We start from the raw sequence: 22,897 nt of genomic DNA, 5'->3' as shown, positions 1-22,897 counted from the left end.
AACAACAAAGGTGAAAGAAGTGCCAAATGATGTGCGTGTGGGGTAGCACACCCTGACTCCTCTAATCTATCCAAATAAACACTTCTCCCTCCCCCTGGATTCACATCTGGGCTCTGGTGTTATCACACAGAAAGCCTCCAGTGCCCAGACACCAGCCCACTAGGCTTCTCGTGCTCAGGATACGCGTGCGCACGCACGCACGCACACACACACTCAATCATATCTCAAGCTGGAGTCAGACTGAGGAAACAGAATGCCAGGGAAGGAAGCGTTGAAGTCAGGGGGAAAGCAGATTTCTCCTTAAGTCGACACAGCACCTTTTCTCCGAGAGGGCAGAGGATCTTCAGAGTTGCGACGTCAAGAAGATTAAGTAGTTGCTACCTCACAACGGTAACAAAAGTACCATTTTAGATTCAGTTCAATCGACGCCTTTCCGCGGATATCATCAACCACTGGAAACGGGAATTCCACAGAAGACATTCATCAGGAGGAAATTCTTGAAATTCTCTTCATCCCTGACTTTGCAACTCTCCAACTTCAGGTCCCTTCAGTTTCTGTGGCATCAAAGTGCCGGAGAACACAACAACGGGTTCGATTCCACGGTGAGTAGAATTGAACAGAAGATAACACTTTTGAACTAAACCTTGAAACCCACCGAAATTATTTTTTGATGATGATGTTTTTTTGTGGAAAAGGTTTAAAGTATGTTGCACATGAATCATTTTGTTGATAAAAATGAAAGTTAAGTAAAAGTAAAAAGCCCCATGTTCCCATTGCATCCCAAGCATTCACATTCAGACACATGGTAATGTATTTCCCAGCTGTTCGTCTCAATGAGACAATAAAATACATGCTGTGTAAAAAAAAAAAAAAAAAAAAAACAAAAAGGAGTCATCAACCGCAAGAACATTGTTCTGACTGATTAGTGATTACAGGAATTTTTCGGCTTCTGCTTGGACTCATTGTTCTCGGTTATCCTGCAGCAGTTTGGAGGTGGGGTTGGCAGAGCCCATTTCCTTGCACTTCAAACTCCCGTTAGCACTGTGGTGACTTTTCACTCCATCTATACCCCCGATTTTGACCACACAAAGTCACCTCATCGAGAGAAAATACGGCACTTTAAATGGATTGGAATTGAAAGGAAGTGAAAAGCACGTCGTGGAGCACGCATGAAACAATGGACGTGGTAATAAAGCCTGTCACTTCGGAATTGGATCAAGCTAATACGATATTGTATTTGACATATGAATTTCACATAATAAAGTTAGCACATCCGTTTTTCTTTGTAGCTCAAATATATTTGCGGGACATTACAGCTGCTGTCATCCTTTTTTTTTTTTTAATCACCATTTTGTGACTCTGCAGAAAAATAAAAGGGCTGCATTCTCAACCTGTTCATTGCAAGCCCAATTATAAATTATTCAAATTTCAACAAGTCCCCAAGCTTTAGTACACTTCCCGACTAAATTCAACGCCTCTTCTTTACTCTGCTGCTGTTCTCCACCAGAAACATGAGTCTGTCACGAAACGGCACATTGGAGAAGACATCGGAGCTGCCCCACTCTGAACCCAGCTCCCCCTCAAGAGGGGCCGGGGTGGTGGTGCCCCCACCGTACTCCACGGGAGGGAGCGATGGCCCCGACCCCCCACTGGAGTTGAGGGGCTCTCTGGATTGCTGGGCCTGCTCCGTCCTAGTCACGGCTCAGAATCTGATCATCGCGGCAATAAACGGCTTGTTGGCCGGCATCGTGTTTGGCACCATCCTCACCCCAGCGCTCGTCATGATTATATTTGGCTTCCTCTGCCACTCTACGGTCAGTCTGTTGGTCTCATAAAGCGACGTTCCTCAACTTTTGTCTTGCCAAGGCACATCATTTCTACATGACCAAAAAAAAAAAAACCCCATCTCATAACACACCACCAAACAAAAAATGTCACAAACAGCATCGATGCCCAAGGGTACAAAGATACATTATTTGTGGTAAATATTTGACACTAGATTTAAGAATCACTGTGAGAGACCACACCGGCCTCCTGCATGTTAAACGGTTATATATACATGCAGTATATTTTTCCTCAGTGACTTGATACTGTTTTTTTAAGTTTTCCTGTGACTTTCTGGAGATTAGGTTTGTATCGTTTGCAGCCGTGACTAACAGCTTTGATTACATTGTGCAGTGCACGGCAGACCAAGTATTAAATTGAATCACCACTCCACCAGATATTTTCTTAGGTACAGTTGACCTGGAAAATATCATTGGAGCCGGTACAAGAACTGTATAATGAATGAATTCAAGTATAGTGATCGATTTCATTTTATGTCCACCAATACTGGAAATGCATCTCAGGAGGATGCAGCAGTCATTGACACAAATACGATTGGAATTTATTTATTTTTAATTTTTTTTTTTTTAGGAGATTGGCAAATAAAAAGCCCTCACTGGTTAATAATAACATAACAACATGTGAAAGAATACCATAGCTTCCATGCAGCTTGCCCTGGATTGTATTCGGCCAGTGATTCTTAACCATTGGACAGCAGCACATTAACGTGTCATACGAGATCAAATTCCGTCAATTTTACAAAATTGATCCTTCAATTTTTACTTATTTACAACAAATAATGTATATTTGTCCAACAATACATGTCAGCGACGTACAGTCTAGTAACTAGACTCTAGTGACTCATTACAGAACAATTCAATACTCCTCCACTAGATGGCAGAAGGTGGAATTGTAAAATATTAATTTAAAATATGTGCTTTGGCTAGGTCAAGGTTTGGAGACAATGTGCTGTGCAGCTAATCACGCAGTATAGGGCCTCCCTCGAGCTGTGGGCATGCCCAAATAGGTTTAGAATTGTTGAAACATGTCACAGGACATCAGCAAAAACGTCTTTTGTCTTCATGAAACTCAACAATTCATTTCAACATACTGTAGTTCCTCCGGACCAAGATGCCACAAGATGGCAGAAGAGCACAAATTTTGCTTGAATTAATCTCTTACATTAACTTCAACATAGTTCCTTGATACCATGATGCCACAAAATGACCCTAACGTAATACGTTCATTGCTTTAGCACATAAAAAGAAAATGCCATCCTACTCATATGCAGGCGTTCACTTCATTAAGTGATACAAGTGTCCCTAATTAAGTGTCCAATGACAGTATTGATTATGTGGAGCCTTTTCTTGTGTAGGTTCAGTCGGCTGATGCTTCATGACAAAGCCAATTATCAAGAACGTTTTATGAAATATGTGTGTGTGCCAGTTTCTGTGTGTTCAAGATACATTTGCAGTGTTTCAAAACTAATCGTGTTGAACAAGTTGTTCAAATGTGTTTGCAATATAGAGGAAGGGTAGTTTAATACAATACCTTATATGTTATTTGTATATATTCAAGCCGTGTACTTTAATGACAAATGTGGGTTTTTTTTAATTTTGGTGTCTCTCTATGTGGCGGCTTTCACCCATTACTGGTCGGTCGGAAATATAAATATATTGGTCATAACTTGAAAGTTTGTAAATGACAACGGTCAAGCGTTACGATTTGAAATGAGTGCCGTATAAAGAGTAAGAACTCATGAAAAATGAAATCTAAAGCAGCGCTTGTGCATTTGATTGCTTTAGGTGCAGCCGCATGGTACCTCAGTGTACTGTTCAGACCTGTTGGATGATGCGGGTTGTGTTGCGCTGCTGGTCGTCGGCTTTCTCCTGCTCACGCCTCTGCTGGTCCTGGCCCTGGCTGCATTCTGTCGCCTGGCTCGCCACCTCCAACTGGGCATGTGCTTCATTCCTTACAGCAGGGCGGTGTACAAGAACCTACCCCCCGCTCGCAGCAGGGAGGCCGGAGTGGCCGGCTGCTGTGGAATGCCCGAAGCTTCGGAGACGGAGGGGAAGGGCAGCGTTTGGGTGTGATGAGAGGTGACCTCTGAGACCGAGGTTTGATTTTTTTTTTTTTTTTTTTTAATGTAGGCTATCCCTGCTGAATGAAGTGGGTCATCGTTTTTTTTCATCGGTTGTAACACTCAATCCACTACAGTTCGTCATTGCAAATGGATGTTTCGCTAAAAGATTTGTATACTATTTCTGTATTTTATAAGCTATTTTTTCCAATAAAACCTTACTCTGATGTCAAGACTTATATTGAATAGACAGTGTATAAAAGTGGAGAAAAGATGTACTCTACTGTTGTAATAGACTATGAGTAGAAAACGAAATTGCATATACCCTATGTTCAAGCGGCGTCAAATGACAACATTCTTTGCAAAAATGCGCATGTCCAACATGCTAACGGTGGACATATTTTCATTGAAATTGAATTTGACAAGAAATTGGCATGTTGACACCATACAAGATGTATTCATCACAAATCATTCTTGTTGCCAATAACACTTCACCTAAATAAGTCCATGGAGGGGAATAGCTTGCTTCCCTGAAACTGTGGCCTATCATGCTTCCTGGTTCACATTCCTCCATGTCATTGCTGGCCCACTGCCTTTTATTTTTTTTGCCTTTTCAGGTCGCCAATTTTCTTAATTTTTTTTGTTTTTTTGCATTTTTGTTCATGACATCCATGGAGGTTTAAAAACGTAACAAACCTATTTTTGACACAATAAGGTGTAAAATATAGATACTGGTTTTCATATAAGAAGTTCAAGCAAAAAGTCAAAAGGGAATACACAATTCAAGTAAATATAACCTTAAAATTCTACTTCAGCACTGTTACAAAGTATGGAATTACTTCTTAATGCTGATCATTTATTTCTTTACCATTGTGACTGTAGCTTGCACTGGTGTCCAACTCCACTGAACCATCATTCACTTTTTTACTAAAACTGGAATATCTCGCCCATTGATTGTTGAAAATTGAAACGATAAGTAATGACGCTAAATCTGTTTGTTTGTTTTTTTACTTTTACGGCCACTAGATGTGCTCCTAAAACTTGACGTGTGTAGTCCCCTGACTCCTCATGGTGGGGTAAAAAAAATAAAATAAAAATGCTTTAGCCAGAATGACTGAAAAAAGGAGTGACAAAAGAGATATAATAATCCTTCATTCATATATAAATTACAGACAATGTTTCAGGATTTGTGTTTCTTCACTGGGGTTATAAATTTACTGTTATGTTTTACTGAGATATTATTATCTCATGTAGATTTGTCTTTTGCATTATACAAGGACTTATTGAGTCATCGTGTTCGGGACAGATGGTTTGAGTTAGCATGGCTGGTTGTTGATGTTTGTCAATAATTTGTGATGTGGGGCTTTGTACGGAGCTGTGAACGCGCCGGGTTGCAGGCTGCCGCGGCCATCTTCATCCACTTGACCCATGATGATGTAGTTAGCGCCTGCGGTGAAAAACAAAACAAAACAATAAGGACCAGATGATTTTATGAGTGTGGGGGGGAGTGCACAAAATATATGACAGATATACGGTATGTGTCCGCATGTACCTCTGCGAAGCAATGGGCACTTCCTGCATTGCGACACCAATCGAACGGACATGGTCTCTCCGACTTGCGTGATACTTAGTCGCCCTGCCTTGTAAGTCCGAATGAGGGATACCCCGATGAGAAGGGTGCCTCGGGGCCCAGGGGCCAGAGAGGTCACCTTCCCGGTGATCACTACAAACAAAGTGGGCGTGGTTAGAAGGCAACATTTCACCTCCAGCAGGTATGAAAGCATAATGGCCGATATGGATTCAGTTACAGTCAAGATCCATGCACTACTGCATTCTTTATCCTCATTAGTAAGGTTATTCAGCACACTTTTTTTTCCCCCACCGCTGCCTTTTATTACTCAATGATATTTTTAAACACTAGTAAGACATTTTCGCCATACTAGGACAACTACTCTACATATTACTAGTGGTCCAACGGTACTGGTGGGGTCCAGGCGGCAATTAGTGACCTTACTAAGGAACTGAATGTTTTAAATGGTTACTAGTGCCACTTTTTGCCAACTGGTATGCAGTTACTAGTAAACCACTGTGCTGCACTAGTAACACTGTTAGGCCAAACTAGTAGGCACATATCACACGCTAATAGCCTCCGTTTCAGCATTTGTTTGATATCCAGGTTAAGATCCGTGAACTAGTGCGCTCTTTGAGCCTAGACAACTCTGAAAATAACTCTGGCATACTGTACTAGTACCGGTAGGTCAGATACATGTTACCAGTGAGGCAAAACTGTGCACTAGATGAGAGCTGCACTGTACTAGTGTTACTGGTGAAGTGCTGTATGTTAAGTAGAATTTTACAATGTAATTTATTGAATTGAATCATTTGTTAATTTTTTTTTTTTTTGTAAAACTGTCAATCAAATAAAATATCAATGTACAAAAATTGCACTGGTCAACAGCCAATGTTAATCAGAGATGGTTATATGTTCCTAAATGAGGTTTTTTTGGGTGATGATTTCCAAAATGCCAGCGTAATTTTACATAGTTCTACAGTCCATTTAATGTTTTTGAACTGGCAAATGAATTCTAACCAATTTTTCAGATGGGATACATTGTTCTGTTACTTATATGCATAAATATTTTGCATACACATTTTTATATATTTTCTTCTTTTTAAGCTTATTTACCCATGACTTTGGCAATTGGTCTGATTTAGAAAACCAACGTGACCCTTGAAAACGAACATTTGCCCACTTCTGGTTTAACGGGTTGACTTACCAAATTCACTGGCACAGAACATGGGCTTGATGGTTCCGTCTCTTTTACACACTTTGGCACACAGTGGATTCTGAGCGACTAGAAAAAAAAAAAAAAAAGATCAAATACAGTACACTATAGGATGTCCACAAGTGCATTCCAAAATAGCACAACCCGTCGCTTCACTCACCAGGTCGCCCTCCATTTGGTCTCGAGTCAACCGCTCCCCTGTCCTGGCCCGTGGTACCGGCACCACGTCCATTCGTGGGCCTGACAGGTTTGGGTTTCTTAGTTGGTTCCGGTGCAGGAGGGGGCACATATTTGATTGTGGCGGCAGGCGGCGGCGCTGCGGTCACTGGGACTGCACGTACGGCGGGTTTGACAGCAGGCTTCGCTGGAATGGACCTGGTACCGGCACCGGCGCTGTGCACTACCGCTGCGTCAGAACCACGGGGGATGCTTGTGTAAGTGGCCAGGAATCCATCGGATGTCACACTGAGGTCAGACACGAACTGGACCAGGAGCACGTTGCCGCTTGTAGTGATGGGCCTGCGTAGAAAAAGAGCATGACCAGGAATCTGGGAATGGTTAAGTAAACGTTGAACTTTGGAATGGGTTCTGTTATTCTTACTGTGGGGCTTGATCGCCACAATATTTTCCTATCAGGCGTGAGTCATCTTTCTCTCCACCATTAAAGAAGGCCACATAGTCGAAGCGGCAATAGGTATCCGCCTCCAAGTTAAACTTGCCAAATTTAATGTGGATTACCTAGTATCCAAACAGAAAGGATTAAAACCCAAACACAGACATTTGAAAATGGACTCATGCAGGTTAGGTCGCCAAACCTTATCGGGTTCCACAGTAATGAGCCAAGAGCAACTGGTTCCCGGTGGATATCTCTTGTTGGGCCAGTTTGGCGTCATGATCTCTCCCTGAGATTTTGTTGTCTTTCCCCCACAGAACTGCTCATCTAAAACAATCCACAAAATCGTGAAGTAAGATAACAGCAGAATGCAAGATGCGATCAAAATCTTCACTTTTCTTCTACTTCCAATATGGACTAAAATTAGAAAACGCGCATATTCTATACCGGCCGAACCAGTGATCCAGTGGTTAGCGCGTTGACCTCACAGTGCAGAGGTCATGGGTCCGATCCCGGCTCCGGCCTTCCTGTGTGGAGTTTGCATGTTCTCCCCGCGCCAGTTTCCTCCCACATTCCAAAAACATGCACGGCAGGCTATTTGTGTGTCCTTATGACGGTTTATTCATCTCGCAGAAGATGAAAAGTGTGTCAAAAGCCACTGCAAGCACACACTTTTTAGCGGTTTGTCTCAAATGGGGGTGACAAATCTTGACAAATTACTGCAAAAATGCACAACAAAAACTATAATGCTGATAAGATACTAATGTTAACCATCTTATCCTTTATTCGCTCTGTGTGGAATATGGAATGTGGAGAGAACGTAGGTGTTATTTAAAAAAAAAGCCAATTTAAAATCTTGGACATCCCGCGGATGTTTGCTGAAATTCACCAAAAGTATGGATATTTACATATAGTTACTGCCACAGCATCCGTTTTCCCTGCAGCATGCCAACTCATTTGCTGAGCATTGCGACATCATGCTGAAACCATCCATCGACACCGTCAGAGATGAATGAATGTCATGTTGTAATTACAGTGGTTGTCGGTTGCTGTGGTCAGAGAACTGAACTGTTTAATACCGATGCCACTTATTATGGATATTTGGACTGTAAAATATCTCCTAAGGCATTGTGTTGTTCCCTTTAGTTAAATTATTTATCTCGGTCTCATGTCTTATATGACAAAACCTTGCCATTTAAACAGGGGTGTGTAGACTTTTTATATTCATTGTGTGCATCGGTAAAACCAGCAGCAGGAACAAAAGGACCACTTCCACTGTCAAATGAGCTCCGGTACAAGAACTGCGTACATTTTTGTAATGACAGATCAAATAATGGACAGTTTTGATTGGCACTGTTAACCGGTATAATGGTTGCTCTTTGCAGTGGTGTAGCACTGCACCCCAAAGAGGGGGGAGTTTTGACATTTTCCTGTTTTGACCATCTCATACCATCCATCCATCCATTTTCCGATCAGCTTTATACTCATAAGGATTTTCCCAATCGCCAATCGCAGGGCACACAGCAACGAACAACCATCCGCACTCACAATCACACCTAGGGACAGTTTAGAGTGTTCAATCAGCCTGCCGTGCATGTTTTTGGAATGTGGGAGGAAACCGGGGTACCCGGAAAAAACCCACACAGGCCCGGGGAGAATATGCAAACTCGACACAGGAGCCTGGGATCGAACCCACGACTTCTGCACTGTGAGGTCGACGTGCTAACCGCTGGATCACCGGACCGCCCCCTTCTCATACCATACGAAGCATGTTGGTGGCATTGGATCACTACATTGTGCAGAAGTGCTGACATTACATATTGTTGCAGCGGAGACAGGATTCCTTCTTACTTCGCTTACTAACCCTTTAATAATGACAACCCGCTGTCCACTGTAGTAACCGCTGTCCCTGAAAGGGTTCATTAATATCGTTCATCTGTTCTGAAAAAACAAGGACCTACCCTCAGCATACGGCGTGGCACCACTGAAGTAGGCCACAAACCCTCGACCGTGGGTCTCTTCATCGGTCACCATGTCCAACATCATCGTATTGGTGGTGGAAATAAGAGCACCGGGCCGGAAGGTGCCACAGAACCGGCCCAGTTTTTGCACCGTGTTGGATTTGCCGTTGTAAACATCCAGGTAGTCGTAGCGACATTGCGAGTCCGCCTCCAGGTCGAAAATCCGGAAGGAGAGCATGACCACTTTATCTTCCGGGACCTGGCAGCCAGAGAAAGATCCAACGGGTCAGATGATAAATGTGAAGCAGTAAGGTGGTGTTTTGACTTGTTGCAGGGTGACTCACTGTGATGATCCAGGTGCATTTGCTGTTTGGTTTGTAATGATCCGGGAAGCCCTCACTGCCGACAAATCCCGACTCTGCCACAAGAGATCCTCCACAGTGGAAGACCGGCCTGTGATAAAGGCCATGAGAAGATACGACAGCATTAACAAGCGTTTGGCAAGGAGACAAGAATTGCATGAATGCATAAACTCAGCCTGCCAGTTTTACAATATTTAGAGAAACTTCCATTGGGAGTCTCAAACTGCGATCCTCCTTCGCCAAATGCTGAAGTTTGGAATTCAAAATAAAAAATAAAAAAAGGACTACTCTGTAAACCTTTGGCTTGAAATTCTAATGCCTTCCAAGAATTATAATTAGAAAGATACAAATGGAACAAATACATTCAACTAATCGTTTTCAGTTGCCTCTTTCAACCCCATCGTTATTGTGCAATAAACATCTCAAAGAGCTCTGCGGGTGTCATAGATAATTACGCAGAAAGGAGCAGTTCTTTTATACACGTACAGATTTGCAATCGCAGAGTCAGCAAGGGTATGTTTCTTATTTGGTTACTTAGAGTTTAATGCCAGAGTTTTTTTTTTTTTTGTTGTTTTGTGGCCAGATATTAGACAAACAAATACAGAAAATACACAAGAAAGTCATGTTCGCTGTTGTACAGTCCATGAAAAAGTTTACACTCAAGATTTTGTTTGGGATTACCAGGATCCTGATACAAAAGGTTACATTCCTTCAAAATGGTGACACATAATAATTATCTCAAGCACAACACTCTTGTGCCACTTCGAGTGTTATTTTCAGCAAAAAATGCACCCGTTTTGTTGGCTCAAACTTTGGCCACTGTGTGAATAATTCTGGGCTTAACGGTATGAAGCAAGACAGCAGAACCCCCCCCCCCACCCCCCAAAAAAAGAGTCATAGACTTGGTGATTACAGCCAAGATGTCCAGAGCTGCAGCCAAGTTTCTCGGATTCGACCCCACGGGTAGAAGCGAAAACATTAACATCTGGTGGCTCAGCCATTGTAGACACACACAAAAAAAAAAAAAACACACCAAAAAACAACAACTCAGCGCCCATTCAAACAAACCAACTGGAAGGATTTCAACTGAAGAGACGGAAAGAATTCAGACGTAGACTCCAGTTGGAGTGCTCTCACCTACAACATCAACACTGCGTAGAACTGCGAGTTCATCTTCTTCACACCTTCTTTCAAAACACACCTTGCGCACGCCGTGTGTGACCTCACCTGGTGTAGTTTGTCTGCTGCGCCTCCGTCCATCCCAACGTCAGAGACAGGAGCAAGGAGATGCCCCACATACGGCCTGCGTACACCATGATGCACTCACTGAGATACTATTTGAAGAGAGAGGGAGTTTGCTGCATGAGGCAAGAGGTTCAGGAGCGGGGTTGAAGGAGGAGAAAGACGAGGAGGAGGAGGAGGAGGAGGGTGGGTGGAGCGACTTGAGGATCGGCGGGGTTAGATAGTTCTCGAAGGGATAAATATTAAAAGAGTGATGCTAAAGGGACAAAGACTGCGAGAAAAGAGCCCGGAGGGGGCGATCAGTGGTGGGAGGAAGGGAGTACAAGGCTTTAATCTGAACCAGATGTTTTCGCCATCACATCACAGGTTTTGGATGGAATGCATACATCTCGCGCTGGTGGCTTTTACCTTGACCCGTTTCCCGTCCATGGTGGGTCTTACTGATGGTTACATAATTCACAAGTTGCTCAGGTTGGAAGCACAGCCTGAAGCTCAATGAGGTGAATCAATCACACAAGCAGGACTCCTAATTTTCACATTCTATTGAGTTGAACTTGTGTTTCTTTTACATTTCTTTTTCCCTGTTCTTGTTATTGATTTTTTTTTTCAGCCTTCACGCAAGTATCAGCTCCTGTGGGATCTTGATTTCATATTATCATCAAACAAATGTATCCTTGCATTGTATCTCCCCAAACCCCAGGATGTCCTTTGACTCCATACAGAGTCTGAGCCGGAGGGCGTCTGTTTACACACACACACACACACACACACACACACACACACACACACACACACACACACACACACACACACACACACACACACACACACACACACACACACACACACACACACACACACACACACACACACACACATCCACCCCCTGCAATCCACCAAGACAACACTACAGTGGAGGAGTTCTCACGCATGACTCAACTCTTCGGTTGACACTGCTGAGGCCTGGAGCAGGTAAGCTGCTCCAGTAAATGCTGTCAAACCAGACACTTTCTTGCACTGCTGACCTACAACCGATTGATCAGAGTCTGGAACCACCAAGGCGGACAGCCAATAAAAACACAAGACACTTTCCACAGAGTCAGTGTCTCCAGTTACATGTGGCACATTACTTAAAAGCACTTTTTTTTCAGTTTTACTCAGATTTAATGTTTCACTTTACAAACTTCATGCAATACTTTCTGTTGTCAAAATAAATGCTAAAGAGGTTCGGTAGAGAAACAACTATGTGCCTGTCACTGCTGTGCTGTTTGTCTTCAAAAGGGAAGTCCAGATAAGAGACAGCAGAGGCAGGAATGCAGTGATGATGGCATCCCAGTGAGCGGCCACTGCCAATGCATTGCATGCGTGTGTATTGGGGGAGGGGGGGACCCAAGTCAAGGCAAGGGGTTCTGCAATAACTCCAGATAGATGTATGATTGGCAAGATTTCATTTAGCCGAGATGCGCAATGGGTGTGAGGGGAGGAGTGAAAAAGAATTCTGAGAAAAACAACTTGGAGAAGAACGGATCTGACTCAGCAGCATTAGGAAAGTCATTTTGCTTGTAATGCATTCACAACTGTTACTCCTCTGTTTGTTTATTCGTCCGTTTTTTTTAACATAGTAAAGGGAAATGAAGACAACTAATTGTCTGAGAATCCCATCTGGTCTCTGTCAGCTTGGTTCCACTCAAATTCACTCTATGTAGATTAAAGCAAAAAGCAAAATAAAAAAAACACATCATCAACAACAACAAAAGCAAAAGGGGTTTTAACTTGTGTCGAGAAAACTGATAATTACAATCTGCCAGACTTTCAAGAAACATCTGGAGAAAAATCAAGCCCATCTAACTCTAATCTGAAGAGGAAAATATTTTTTTTGCTGAAAGTGCGCCGAGAATCTTGACGTATATCATCTGACATCACCATTAAAGCAACGCCACGTAACGCAGTGTACGCACTTTATTTTTCATGTTGCCTAACGAGCCTGAGATTTATATTACAAATCTGATTCGTAACATTTTAAATATGTGATATTTAAAATCAGGTGATGTTTACTTTATGCTATACTGGAAATAGCATCTTGGTCGTTCATCCATTTTCATTTAGGTGGGCTGGAGCCTATCCAAGTTGACTTTGGGCACGTTGGGCATTACACCGATGCGATCACATTCTCAGCTATGGACCATTTAGACTCCTCAGACGACTTTGAAGTTGGTTCCACGGCTGCGCTCCCGTTCGTGCAGCTGAGATATAATATTGAGTGTGAAACAGGTAAGAAAACCAACCACCGCCGTTGCTATGGCAGCCGATCAACGTCCCTGACTTGATCCAAAGTGGATGCACTCTTGCTTTTGAATATGCAAATGGCGCACACTTTGAACTTAATTTATTCCAATTTTTACCAATCGGATTTTTCACGTTGGGTCTCATTTGAAAGCTGGGGTAGTGGCGAATGTGTTTTTTTTAAACTGTAGATACGAGAGGAAAAAAAGGCGTCTTCGCTCATGCAAAACCGTGGAAAACATTGCCCTCTACAGACGAGAAAGCGCAATTGCGGTCTTTTAAGGTAGAATGCAAAGCGGACTTCAGGGTGGGTGGGGGGTGGGGGGTGGGGGGGGCGCCTCCATGGGAGGTTCAGCGTGGCAGTCTTCAGTGAATTTAACATGCACGCTTTTGGAAACTCGAGTGAACTGTGACGTGGTGTCGCGCATTTGTCAATTTACTGACACCTGGTGGTTAAAACGCAGAGGTACCACCTGGCAGTCTCCATTGGAACTCCTCGGTACGTGCTTGTTTCTCCCAAAACACGTTCCTTACAAAGTTCGCGCAAGTTGTCTCGGGATCTTATCATAGTGTGCAAGTGGTTCTAGTGATGTGACCTCTCAGTGTTTTTTTTTTTCCTATTTCAGGATCGTGTCTCTTAGGTCACGTGACGCACACCAAATACGATACGACTTGGGCTATTATGAGTGCTATTTATTTTTTATACTTTGCTTTCAATGTTATCGCGACACCAAACACATATGTGGGCTTTTATGTCTTTACAATCAGGAAACTGGGTTTGTTGGTCATATATGGATACTTGTGTGTTGGCCAAAGCTGTGTAATTAGGCGGTGTCTTGTAGAGTTCATTCGGGTAACTTGAGGTTATCATTTTTTGTCACTTGTGTAACACGGTGGTTTAAAGTCATGTGGGTATGCCCTTTGGAAGTGTTTATAAATGTATTTTGCACAGACAGACGAAGAGAACACTCTTGGCCACAAGACTGTTTTCCAATATACATATATTTTATGATGTTCATCAATATAATAAGACATTGATAGATTTACACTACAATTATTTTATACAATTTAGTTTCCCATTCATTTTTCTCTTCTTTACATGGAGCCAACCTTGTTTCGTTTCTATTTCCATATTAAATGACAGCACAACAAATCTATCAATAAATAAAAGCTAAAACAAAAAGTAAGAATGAAATAAGACGGAGGACATTGCCCATGATCCCCCGGTCGGGTCCCTCCAGTAAGACCAGACAAACAGGGGCAATGCCAGTCCCATAGAGAAATTAAAATCTTTCCTCAAAAATAAATATATTCAGACAAAACAAACAAAAAAACTCATACAGCATTGTGTGGATGCAAACAGCAATTTGATGTAAACAGCAGAATTAGTCTTAAGCTTTTTGGACAATTGAAGGTAAAAATACGTTTCCTCCCTGCTGACTTGAGCGATCTTTACCTCGACCAATCAGTGCTTGCACAAGAATCAGATACATTTGGGAGTTTTGTTTTCTTCCTAAATAATAACAATAAAACGCGAGCATACAAAACATCTTTCTATGTAGTTTGTGGAATATTGTAAGCCGTCCAGTGACCATTCAGAAACTCAATAGGTTCCCTCCTAACACTACACTCATCCCATTTGGAGTGACAACCCCCGTCATGGTGGAGATTTAGATTTGTTATTAAACAACAGAGCACGTTTATACTCATTCAACAGTTGATTAGTACGCTTATTTCAAGCTTGAATTACAAGATCACAAAGAAATAAAAGCAAGAACCCCCCCCCCCCCCCCCACTTCATCGTCGTGAAGTGTTTCAGATCACCCAACAAATGGGGCTGAGTGCAGCTTAAATTTGAGACAGCTGAACATTTCACAAGGATGGCGTCAGGCAATATTCTCACATAGAAGAGATGTGCTCCCCCCCGAAAGAATGACAACAACAAACAATACGTGCAACGCTGTTCAAATATAGGTGCACGGCTTTTTTCACACGATACAGCAAAGCAACGTGAAGAGACATCGCTCGCTTCATTTTCTCCGTTTGTGATCAAATTGGTTGAGCAGTCACAGGACGACAGCTGGATTGATGGAATAACACCTGTCCTACCCCAATCAGTAGTGTCACTTCACCTCAGCAGGATGGCGAAAAGGGCCTCGTTATTCATAACGGTGTTTCGCATTTATACTTTGCCAATTCCCAATTTTTTTTGTCCCCTTTTACTGTACATCTTTGTTGACTTTGAAAACAAAACAATATAGGCCCCCCTTTACCCTCAAAACAAGTTCTTATTACAACGTTTAATGCAGATTTCCATCCGATATTTGGAGCCACTTACCGGTAAATGTTTTTTTCACTATTAAAAGTTGGCAGGAAAAGGTCATGAAAACGAGGTTGTGCTAGTATTAAAGGATCCTGTGTCTAAAATCTGGTTACGGATTCAATAATTTCATTTAGACTTGCAACACACAAGGTGTTCCGAGAATCGATGCATGCGGTCTGTAAATTCTGCTTTAACGTGCATAACTCACTGGCCTCACTGACACGCGCTGCGGTGTGTGTGGCAGTAAGAGGTCCTGGAATTGCAGACAACAAGGTTCGGATCGTTTGGGTTCACCTGCTCCACGCCGCTTGTTTTTGATGGCAATCGTCAGCACAAGCCCGGGCATGAGGTCTTTGGGTTATCTTTTGTTCTGGTTGTAGGTACACTTGAGAGAGTGATGTGGGTTAAGGGTTTTTTTTTTTCTTTTGGGGTGGGAGCTTGTGGTCTTGTCAAAGGGTTAGGCCCTCAAATCTGTCCCCACTATCCTTGTGTACTACAGTGGGCAAGGAAACAAAGGTGCCTTCAACTCAAGAGATTTAAGTGGCCTAATCGTCCGGGATAAACTGGGGCTATTCCTGGGGTAGAGCTATTCTAACACACACCACATGGATGCACCTGCACACGCGCACAACAGTACGATTCAGAATCAGCAACGAGTAAAAGGTGGCGGATCTACCTAGCTGGCTGCTAACATAAAAACCCCAAGGCTACCAAGTACACATAATGAATACACTTAGTTTGAACTACAGCGGATTATGACCGAGACTGAAAGCTAATGCTAAAGTGTGTTTCTTATTCATCTGGACCTAGTCAGCTAAAACTACAGCAAGTGCACCTATTGCTCAGTTACTCATCAAGTAGCCGATGGGGGGCCATATGTACCACCCCAAACCGCAGAAGCTAACAGTTTTGCAACTGTACACCAAAGGGCGCCGTGACAGACAAGTGCAATGAACAAGAGAAGCTCCCCCCCCCTCAGCAGCTTGTTGCTTGGCAGTGTATAACGTACACAGCGGAATTATAAAAAGGAAACGCACACGCCAGATAGAAGGAGAGGAATTTCCTCTTCGTCTGTCTGTTTCACACAAAAATACACGATAATAAAAAATAGAATCTATTACATTTATGGATACAGAACCATCGGGACAACCACTTTTGAACACTGCCAAGGAATGCTTTGATATTATTTTTTCAGTCAATTTTTAAATTGCAAGCAAGGCTGAACTGTTTCATGTGCTCTTCATATGGAGTTGTGGCTGCACACGTTCGGCCCGGTTAGATAGCCCAGTGTGGTATCGCCATCAAAAACAAGCTGGTTCAGTGCACTTTCAACTGCTTTCCGTTGTTTTGACCGACAGTAACTAAAAGTAGATGTCAAGGCCTTTTCGTGTGTGCCCGTTTGACTTGGGAAATGAAGATTCATGTCTGTGATGGTGCCACTAAAAGCAGCTACAAACCTGGCAATAGCATGTTAGTTGTAGTAGCCAACATAAATGATTCCTACCACAAGATGACATCCTAATCCCGCTTCCCACCAAATATACCCTTAGACCTGATTGTTTTTGTTTTTTTTCCCAGTTGTTTGAATGACTGACTTCGGCCTTTAGTCTCATTGCGCACTTGACATATACTTGCAATTACACATGTGCTATAGTAAGAGCATTTTGCACTAGACTGCAATGAAGGAATGTTTTCGAAATAAGACACTACGTACTTAATTTAAAAAAAAGAAAAAAAAAGAAACACCTACAGACATTGGTCCAACGGTACTATGGCAGTTTTAAAACGATTGGGCATTCAAGCATGCTGCAAGACACGAGGAAGACGGCCGGAGAGCTGAGGACATAAAGAGACATTAAAGAGAAACGTGGGACGGGAAAAGACCTCCAAAGGAGATGCAACGGTCAGATTTAAAGGACGGGGAACAATAACCAAGCGATGGTGGAAAAATTCACGCGTTAGTTTGTGTTGATCAATACCTGTGAGCAATAACTTAGACCTGAATGAACTCTCAAGTGATTTCAACCTGGTGATTGCGACTGCTAAAAATCCAAACAGATTTCAGTTCTGCGGCTCACTCTTGATTGTTGCCGCCGTTTCAGAAATACAGCGAAACAAAGAGTAAGCGGGGGGACGGACGGGTGATTAGAACATGCAAGATACACACTTGGATTATTAGGCAGTAGTCGACGCTGAAGCATACAGAAAATGAATACAAAACTTAAAAAATACAAAATGCACACACTCGCACGCACACCTACAAAACAGTATATATCAGAATAAAACTCTACAAATGACTAGATATAGATCAGTCATGTAACAATTATCATTGCCAATCGGTTTCCTTTTCTGTTGTTGCATCGTCACAAATGTTTGGCTCTCGTTATGGCAGGTTAGAGAAGCCGAGAGGACCCGGAACGGGACGCGGGGCCGCACACTCACGGGACAAATATTTGACAGGGGTCCAGAGGCGAGGTGGTGGAAATGACTGAACCGTATGGCTCTGAAGGGTTTAGGGGTGTTCTATTGAAGCCAATCGGGAAAGATACATTTACTCATTATCTGTGATTCCTTTTGTCATGAATTTCGGGGTTCCTTCTGAAGCAAGGTCGTTGGGATTAGACTGGGGTAGGAAGTGACTCTTCTTAGGTGCTGAAATACACTGCAGAAAGCAAGAAACGACATCAGGCATATCAAAGTCTGTTTCTACACTCTGCAACATACACACCTACTGTACTCTAATATGAACACATTTTAACGATTAAGATAAAAACAATTCTTACCAATAATGACAATGAGGACAATCACGCATATCACACCCAGGATAATCATCATCTGTGGTCAGAAGATAAAAACAAACCAAGTTGTTGATATTGTCACATGACAAAAGTGGTGAAAGGAAAATTGGTCATGCCATCAGGAGAATTTTGTGCTTGAACTGGAAATTATAGTTTACTTTTCTCATAAACCTCGAGTACATCCAAGAAATACATTTGTTGCTTATGATGAGCACGTGTGCATGTCCCCACCTTAGCATTCTTCCACCAGTACTTATTCTTCAGTTTTGCAGCGCTGGTCTCAAACTGAGAGGCTCCAGCTTGCAGAGCGTCAGCCCTGTCGTCCAGTTCGGACAGCTTCTGATCACGCTCCAGCACCTTATCCACATTTACACGCATAATATCCACCACCTAGGGAGTGAAACAGCACATCTTGACTGAAAAGATGTGGCGTTCATTTTTTTTTGCTTTTGCTCAGCAGCTCGCAGTGTACAATAAATGAGGCTCCAAGATGACTTGTACTCACCTCGTCCACCTGTGCCTGTGTCTGCTGCAGACGGCGGTTACTGGTGAGGTTAGGAGGAGCCTGACTCCCTCCCTCTGGTGCAGGGGCTCCAGCTGGGGCAGACCTAATTATGGAAAAAAAACCTGTCATTATATGGTGGACCCCACTCACATATTTGCGGTTCGGCATTTGCAAATTCATGTAGCGATGGATTTTTAAAGAGCAATCTAACCTCTAGCTCACCTGTTTGCTTTCTTTGTGTCCAGGCCAAAGCCATATCGAATACAAAAATACATCTTTGGCCCCATCTGGTGGTATCTTTGTGCCAAGCAACTATGTTGAACTTGATTTCGTCAGACTTTGCCAATAGAAAAAAAAGTGCTTTGCTGCCAACTTGTGGCATCTATTAGAAATTACAAACCTTTGTTGTTGTTTTTTTTTAGTTCTTGTAATTGGCGCAATAAATGGTGCCACACAGTCCCTGAGACGTCAAGGGTCAAAGCGTGCACAGCAGGGACTATCAGCATTGTTTTTTTATTGCTGTTATTTTAAAATGTTTTTACTTTGCGACTGATTTATTTTTGTTCATTTTCAAACAGGAACATAAACAGCAATATAGATAGAGCACAGTTCGACAGTTGCGAATAATAAATACCATGGCATCCTGCCCTAATGTGAGGTCAGACAAGCTTTTAACACAATAAAAATTGCACGTAAAAATCCTTGTTTTGAACCTAATGTGCTTGCCACGCTAAATTTAGCATGCTAGACGATGGTAGGTGAATGGTGGCAAAGCTACTCCACCGCTGTCAGGCAAAACTGTCTAGAAAGGTCACCTTATCACCAACACGCATTACTAATCCTTCAACAACATAAAATCCTATTGGATAATTGGCCAAATGGTCTGGTCCTTCCTTGCATATTATTCTTGGCAAGGCTAACGAGTGATATTGTTCATTGATCTAAAAACGTCATTCGACAATAACATGAGGCTGCCACAGTAACTTTTCATTCATTGCTGTTTATTTTGTGGTTTTATCGCATCCTGAATTCCGCCACTTGAGTTTTATTTTCAGTGGAAATCAATGATATCGGGTGCATTTACCATGCACAAAATTCAAAGTGCCAATTTGTCTGTGATTTCTATGAAAAAAACACCGCAAGCATTTCATTCCCTTTCCAAATTTTAATCAGCTCAGATCCTGATGAACAGCAACATCAGATCTCATAATACTGACATTGGAAGATGTCATACAGTATTCCTCTTTGCACAGACATCAGACAATACAACGTTTATTCTTCAGCTGAATATATTCACCTCCTTTACACTTTCAAATATAGTATTGAGTTAATGGCTCTGGAAAATAACTGGATTTCTGTATCCACACTGTCATTAGTACGATGCGTGACTTTCAGCACTGGAGAGAGACATTTCAGCACTGAACAGCACCACTCCAGTCCGGACCAGTATGACTTGGCTCTCTGTCTATTGTGACCTCTCGGACCTTAAACCTTACATTCCTTTCAATTCTATACAACCAAAACCGCGGTCCCACGACAGCCAGTAAAATATCACGTTCCACGGCCTATAAATACTATGGCTGCCGACAGCAGCAGTTGGGAGGTTCCTTGACAGGAGATTTGATTTCAAGCAAAAATTGTCGACTGAAATTTGATAATAAATCGAGATTTGAAGCAGCAAAGCCAGTATACAAACACGCAGTGGCATATAATGATGCTGGGACCCGATCAAATTTAAGATTGTGGGCTTTCTTACAAACATGTAAGGTTGATTTAGCCATTTTGTTCTTTATCCTCCATTCATTCAGTTCTACCAAAAACATTTGCTAATACATGTACTTCAAAAACACCAGACGAGAAACGTTCTAATGGCTAGAGTGTAATATTGTGATATATAATTATAGTTAGCTGTCCACCCTCGAGTATCATCGACGACAGAGAGGCTAGGCTATCCCCACCCCCCGATGCAGGAGGTTGCAAATATCAGGCCCAGGCCTAAATTACAGTTAGTAAAATGACAGTATATGTGACGAGTTGTTTTAAATGTGTCAAATTGTGTCCCGTGGTTTAGACCCCAAAATGGCCTTGTGGTTAACGCCATAAAAAATAAGACGGGCTCCACAATATGCCCTTGATGCTTCTAGAAATAGCTCCATCGTCACCTCGCCTCAACAACCAAAATTACCAACGACAAATGTTAGACATGAGCAAAAGGGTTATTTTAAAATCAACAAAGCATCAATGAATAGATTAAGTAGCATGTGTGCAATGATAAAGACGACGTCCTTTCAAACTGAACCGGTCCAAACTGGAAAAAAATGCGTGCGTGCTGGCTGCAGCTAGCGGCACGAGACGAGGCAGAAAATAAACACGGCTCGTCTCTTTTCACCTCAAAAACGTCAAAATTCACAATCGCAAACGAGACTTACGTTTGCTCCGAGGATAGACTGAACTATTATTTCCTGCCATTCGAGTAACATTAACGGACAGCTGTCAAATAAAACATCCGCGCAGCACAATACAAACGAAATAGAGACTGATGAAAGAGGCAGATACTCCATCCAGGTGGTCGCCGGCATCTTTTCGTGGAAAACCCATTCATGCATCTAAATCCACAAAGAAACAAGCTAAAACGCTGTACTTACATTTTTTGTGGTAGCGTTGGCTAGACAGCTGTGCTGAAATCCGGGCTGGAAATGTTAGCGTGTGCTAAGTGGCTGGCAGATGGATGTGGATTGCCTTGTGCGCTCCTCTCTAGCCTTGTGGCACCCTTTGGATGCTTAGCCTGGCGTTCCCTGCCTATATAGCCGAGGAGGGGCACTGGTTTGGGTCCACCGTCGAGATATGTCCACTTAGCTATTAAAACACTACTTTTCCTCTTCGTATATGACTGCACCAGCAGACTGTTACTGTAGGTGACGGGAGACCGAGCCGTGATGAAGGTATAACATACAGTTAGGATTAGCTGGACAAAGATGGCTCGGTGACGTCAGCCGAGGCGAGTTTCATGTTAATAAAATGGCTAGGGACATCTTGGGAGCTGCTTTATCACTTGTGACGATTCAGTTTTAAACTAAACACGTCCGTATTAACATCGTAGGTGTTTTCCCCTTAGAGGTGTTAAGTGTCATAGTTATAGCGCGGTTGGAAGTTCGCAGAAAGCAGTTTATTTTGATCACCTCGGGATTTGTCAACAAAATGGCGTACCTCGGAAGGGGGCGTGGTGAGCAGCACAGCGGGTGTTCATGGATGCTCACTGTTGATTTGATCAAACACGAAGTGGACCCAGGAGAACCCACTTGAAAGCTACTTTACTCATTCGGAATATTATTTGGTGCATTTATTCCTAACTGTGTTGAGGAGGTCAGTACTATGGAACGCCTCTTGAACACGTTTTCAGCATTCTTAATCCAAAGAGATTTCTTTTGCATCCATTTCTGCACCATTTATTCTCATTCAGGTCACAGGTGAACTGCAGCCCATCTCAGTTGATTTTTAGATGAGGGTGGTCATCAGCCACTGGAATGGTGCACATGGATAAACAACCAATCACATCCACATTGACAACCAAAGGACAAATTTTGAGTCTTTAGTGAACCTAACATGCATGTTTTTTGGAATGTGGGTGTAAACCAGAGTACCCGGAGAAAACAACAAAAATATGCAAACTCTGCAAAGGAAGGCCAGAGCCTAGATTTCAACCCCAAATTTCTGAACCGTGATGTGAATGTGAAAATCACTCGGTCACCGTGCTACTGGTTTTCTTGAATAAGTTAAATACTTTATTTTTCTTGATTTGATTTGTTATTACTGGCCCCATCTTGTCATGAATAATAATCAAGCAAATTAATTTTAAATACATGACACCAAATCCCCAGAAAAGTATTGGACAAGTAGCGATATCGCACAAATGTAATAGAAAACATACTGACACAAAATGGAATTGATCAAGAAAATACTGGACATTGTATATTACCATAACTACATCAATTAGCTAAAAGTGTAGCAGATGAAAAAAAAAAGTACTGTACCACGCGTGAACCTTATTTTGTGTTTCACAACTTTGAAATACAGACGTTGAATCAAAACAGGGAAATGATGACTTCTGAAAGTCTGAATG

General features: G+C 42.4%; 3 protein-coding genes across 3 annotated transcripts; 1 reads left to right on the top strand and 2 right to left on the bottom strand.

Moving 5' to 3' along the window:
- Positions 1 to 154: 154 nt before the first annotated feature.
- Positions 155 to 4,131, top strand: tmem88a (transmembrane protein 88 a). Its single transcript, XM_086131396.1, has 3 exons — positions 155 to 602; positions 1,508 to 1,814; positions 3,630 to 4,131. Exons 2-3 carry the CDS (start codon positions 1,512 to 1,514, stop codon positions 3,915 to 3,917), a joined length of 591 nt encoding a protein of 196 aa, XP_085987522.1. The 5' UTR covers positions 155 to 602; positions 1,508 to 1,511; the 3' UTR covers positions 3,918 to 4,131.
- A 908-nt stretch (positions 4,132 to 5,039) lies between these two features.
- Positions 5,040 to 11,028, bottom strand: pcolcea (procollagen C-endopeptidase enhancer a). Its single transcript, XM_086131395.1, has 9 exons — positions 10,854 to 11,028; positions 9,609 to 9,717; positions 9,265 to 9,523; positions 7,506 to 7,630; positions 7,292 to 7,428; positions 6,851 to 7,209; positions 6,682 to 6,759; positions 5,457 to 5,627; positions 5,040 to 5,351 (listed from the first exon to the last, which is right to left on the bottom strand). Exons 1-9 carry the CDS (start codon positions 10,940 to 10,942, stop codon positions 5,221 to 5,223), a joined length of 1,458 nt encoding a protein of 485 aa, XP_085987521.1. The 5' UTR covers positions 10,943 to 11,028; the 3' UTR covers positions 5,040 to 5,220.
- Positions 11,029 to 14,135: 3,107 nt separating this feature from the next.
- Positions 14,136 to 21,860, bottom strand: vamp2 (vesicle-associated membrane protein 2). The gene is made up of 5 exons (XM_086131206.1): positions 21,423 to 21,860; positions 18,778 to 18,880; positions 18,504 to 18,662; positions 18,258 to 18,309; positions 14,136 to 18,136 (listed from the first exon to the last, which is right to left on the bottom strand). Coding segments are annotated over exons 1-5 (333 nt in total). The 5' UTR covers positions 21,425 to 21,860; the 3' UTR covers positions 14,136 to 18,119.
- Between the last annotated feature and the right edge of the window lie 1,037 nt (positions 21,861 to 22,897).

The sequence above is a fragment of the Hippocampus guttulatus genome, chromosome 15 (assembly GCF_054856545.1).
Source record: "Hippocampus guttulatus isolate MCC_2025c chromosome 15, RoL_Hgut_1.0, whole genome shotgun sequence".
In the NCBI taxonomy this organism is placed as follows: domain Eukaryota; kingdom Metazoa; phylum Chordata; class Actinopteri; order Syngnathiformes; family Syngnathidae; genus Hippocampus; species Hippocampus guttulatus.
Note: the sequence above shows the minus strand (reverse complement) of the source record. Positions and strands in the feature narration are given on the sequence as shown.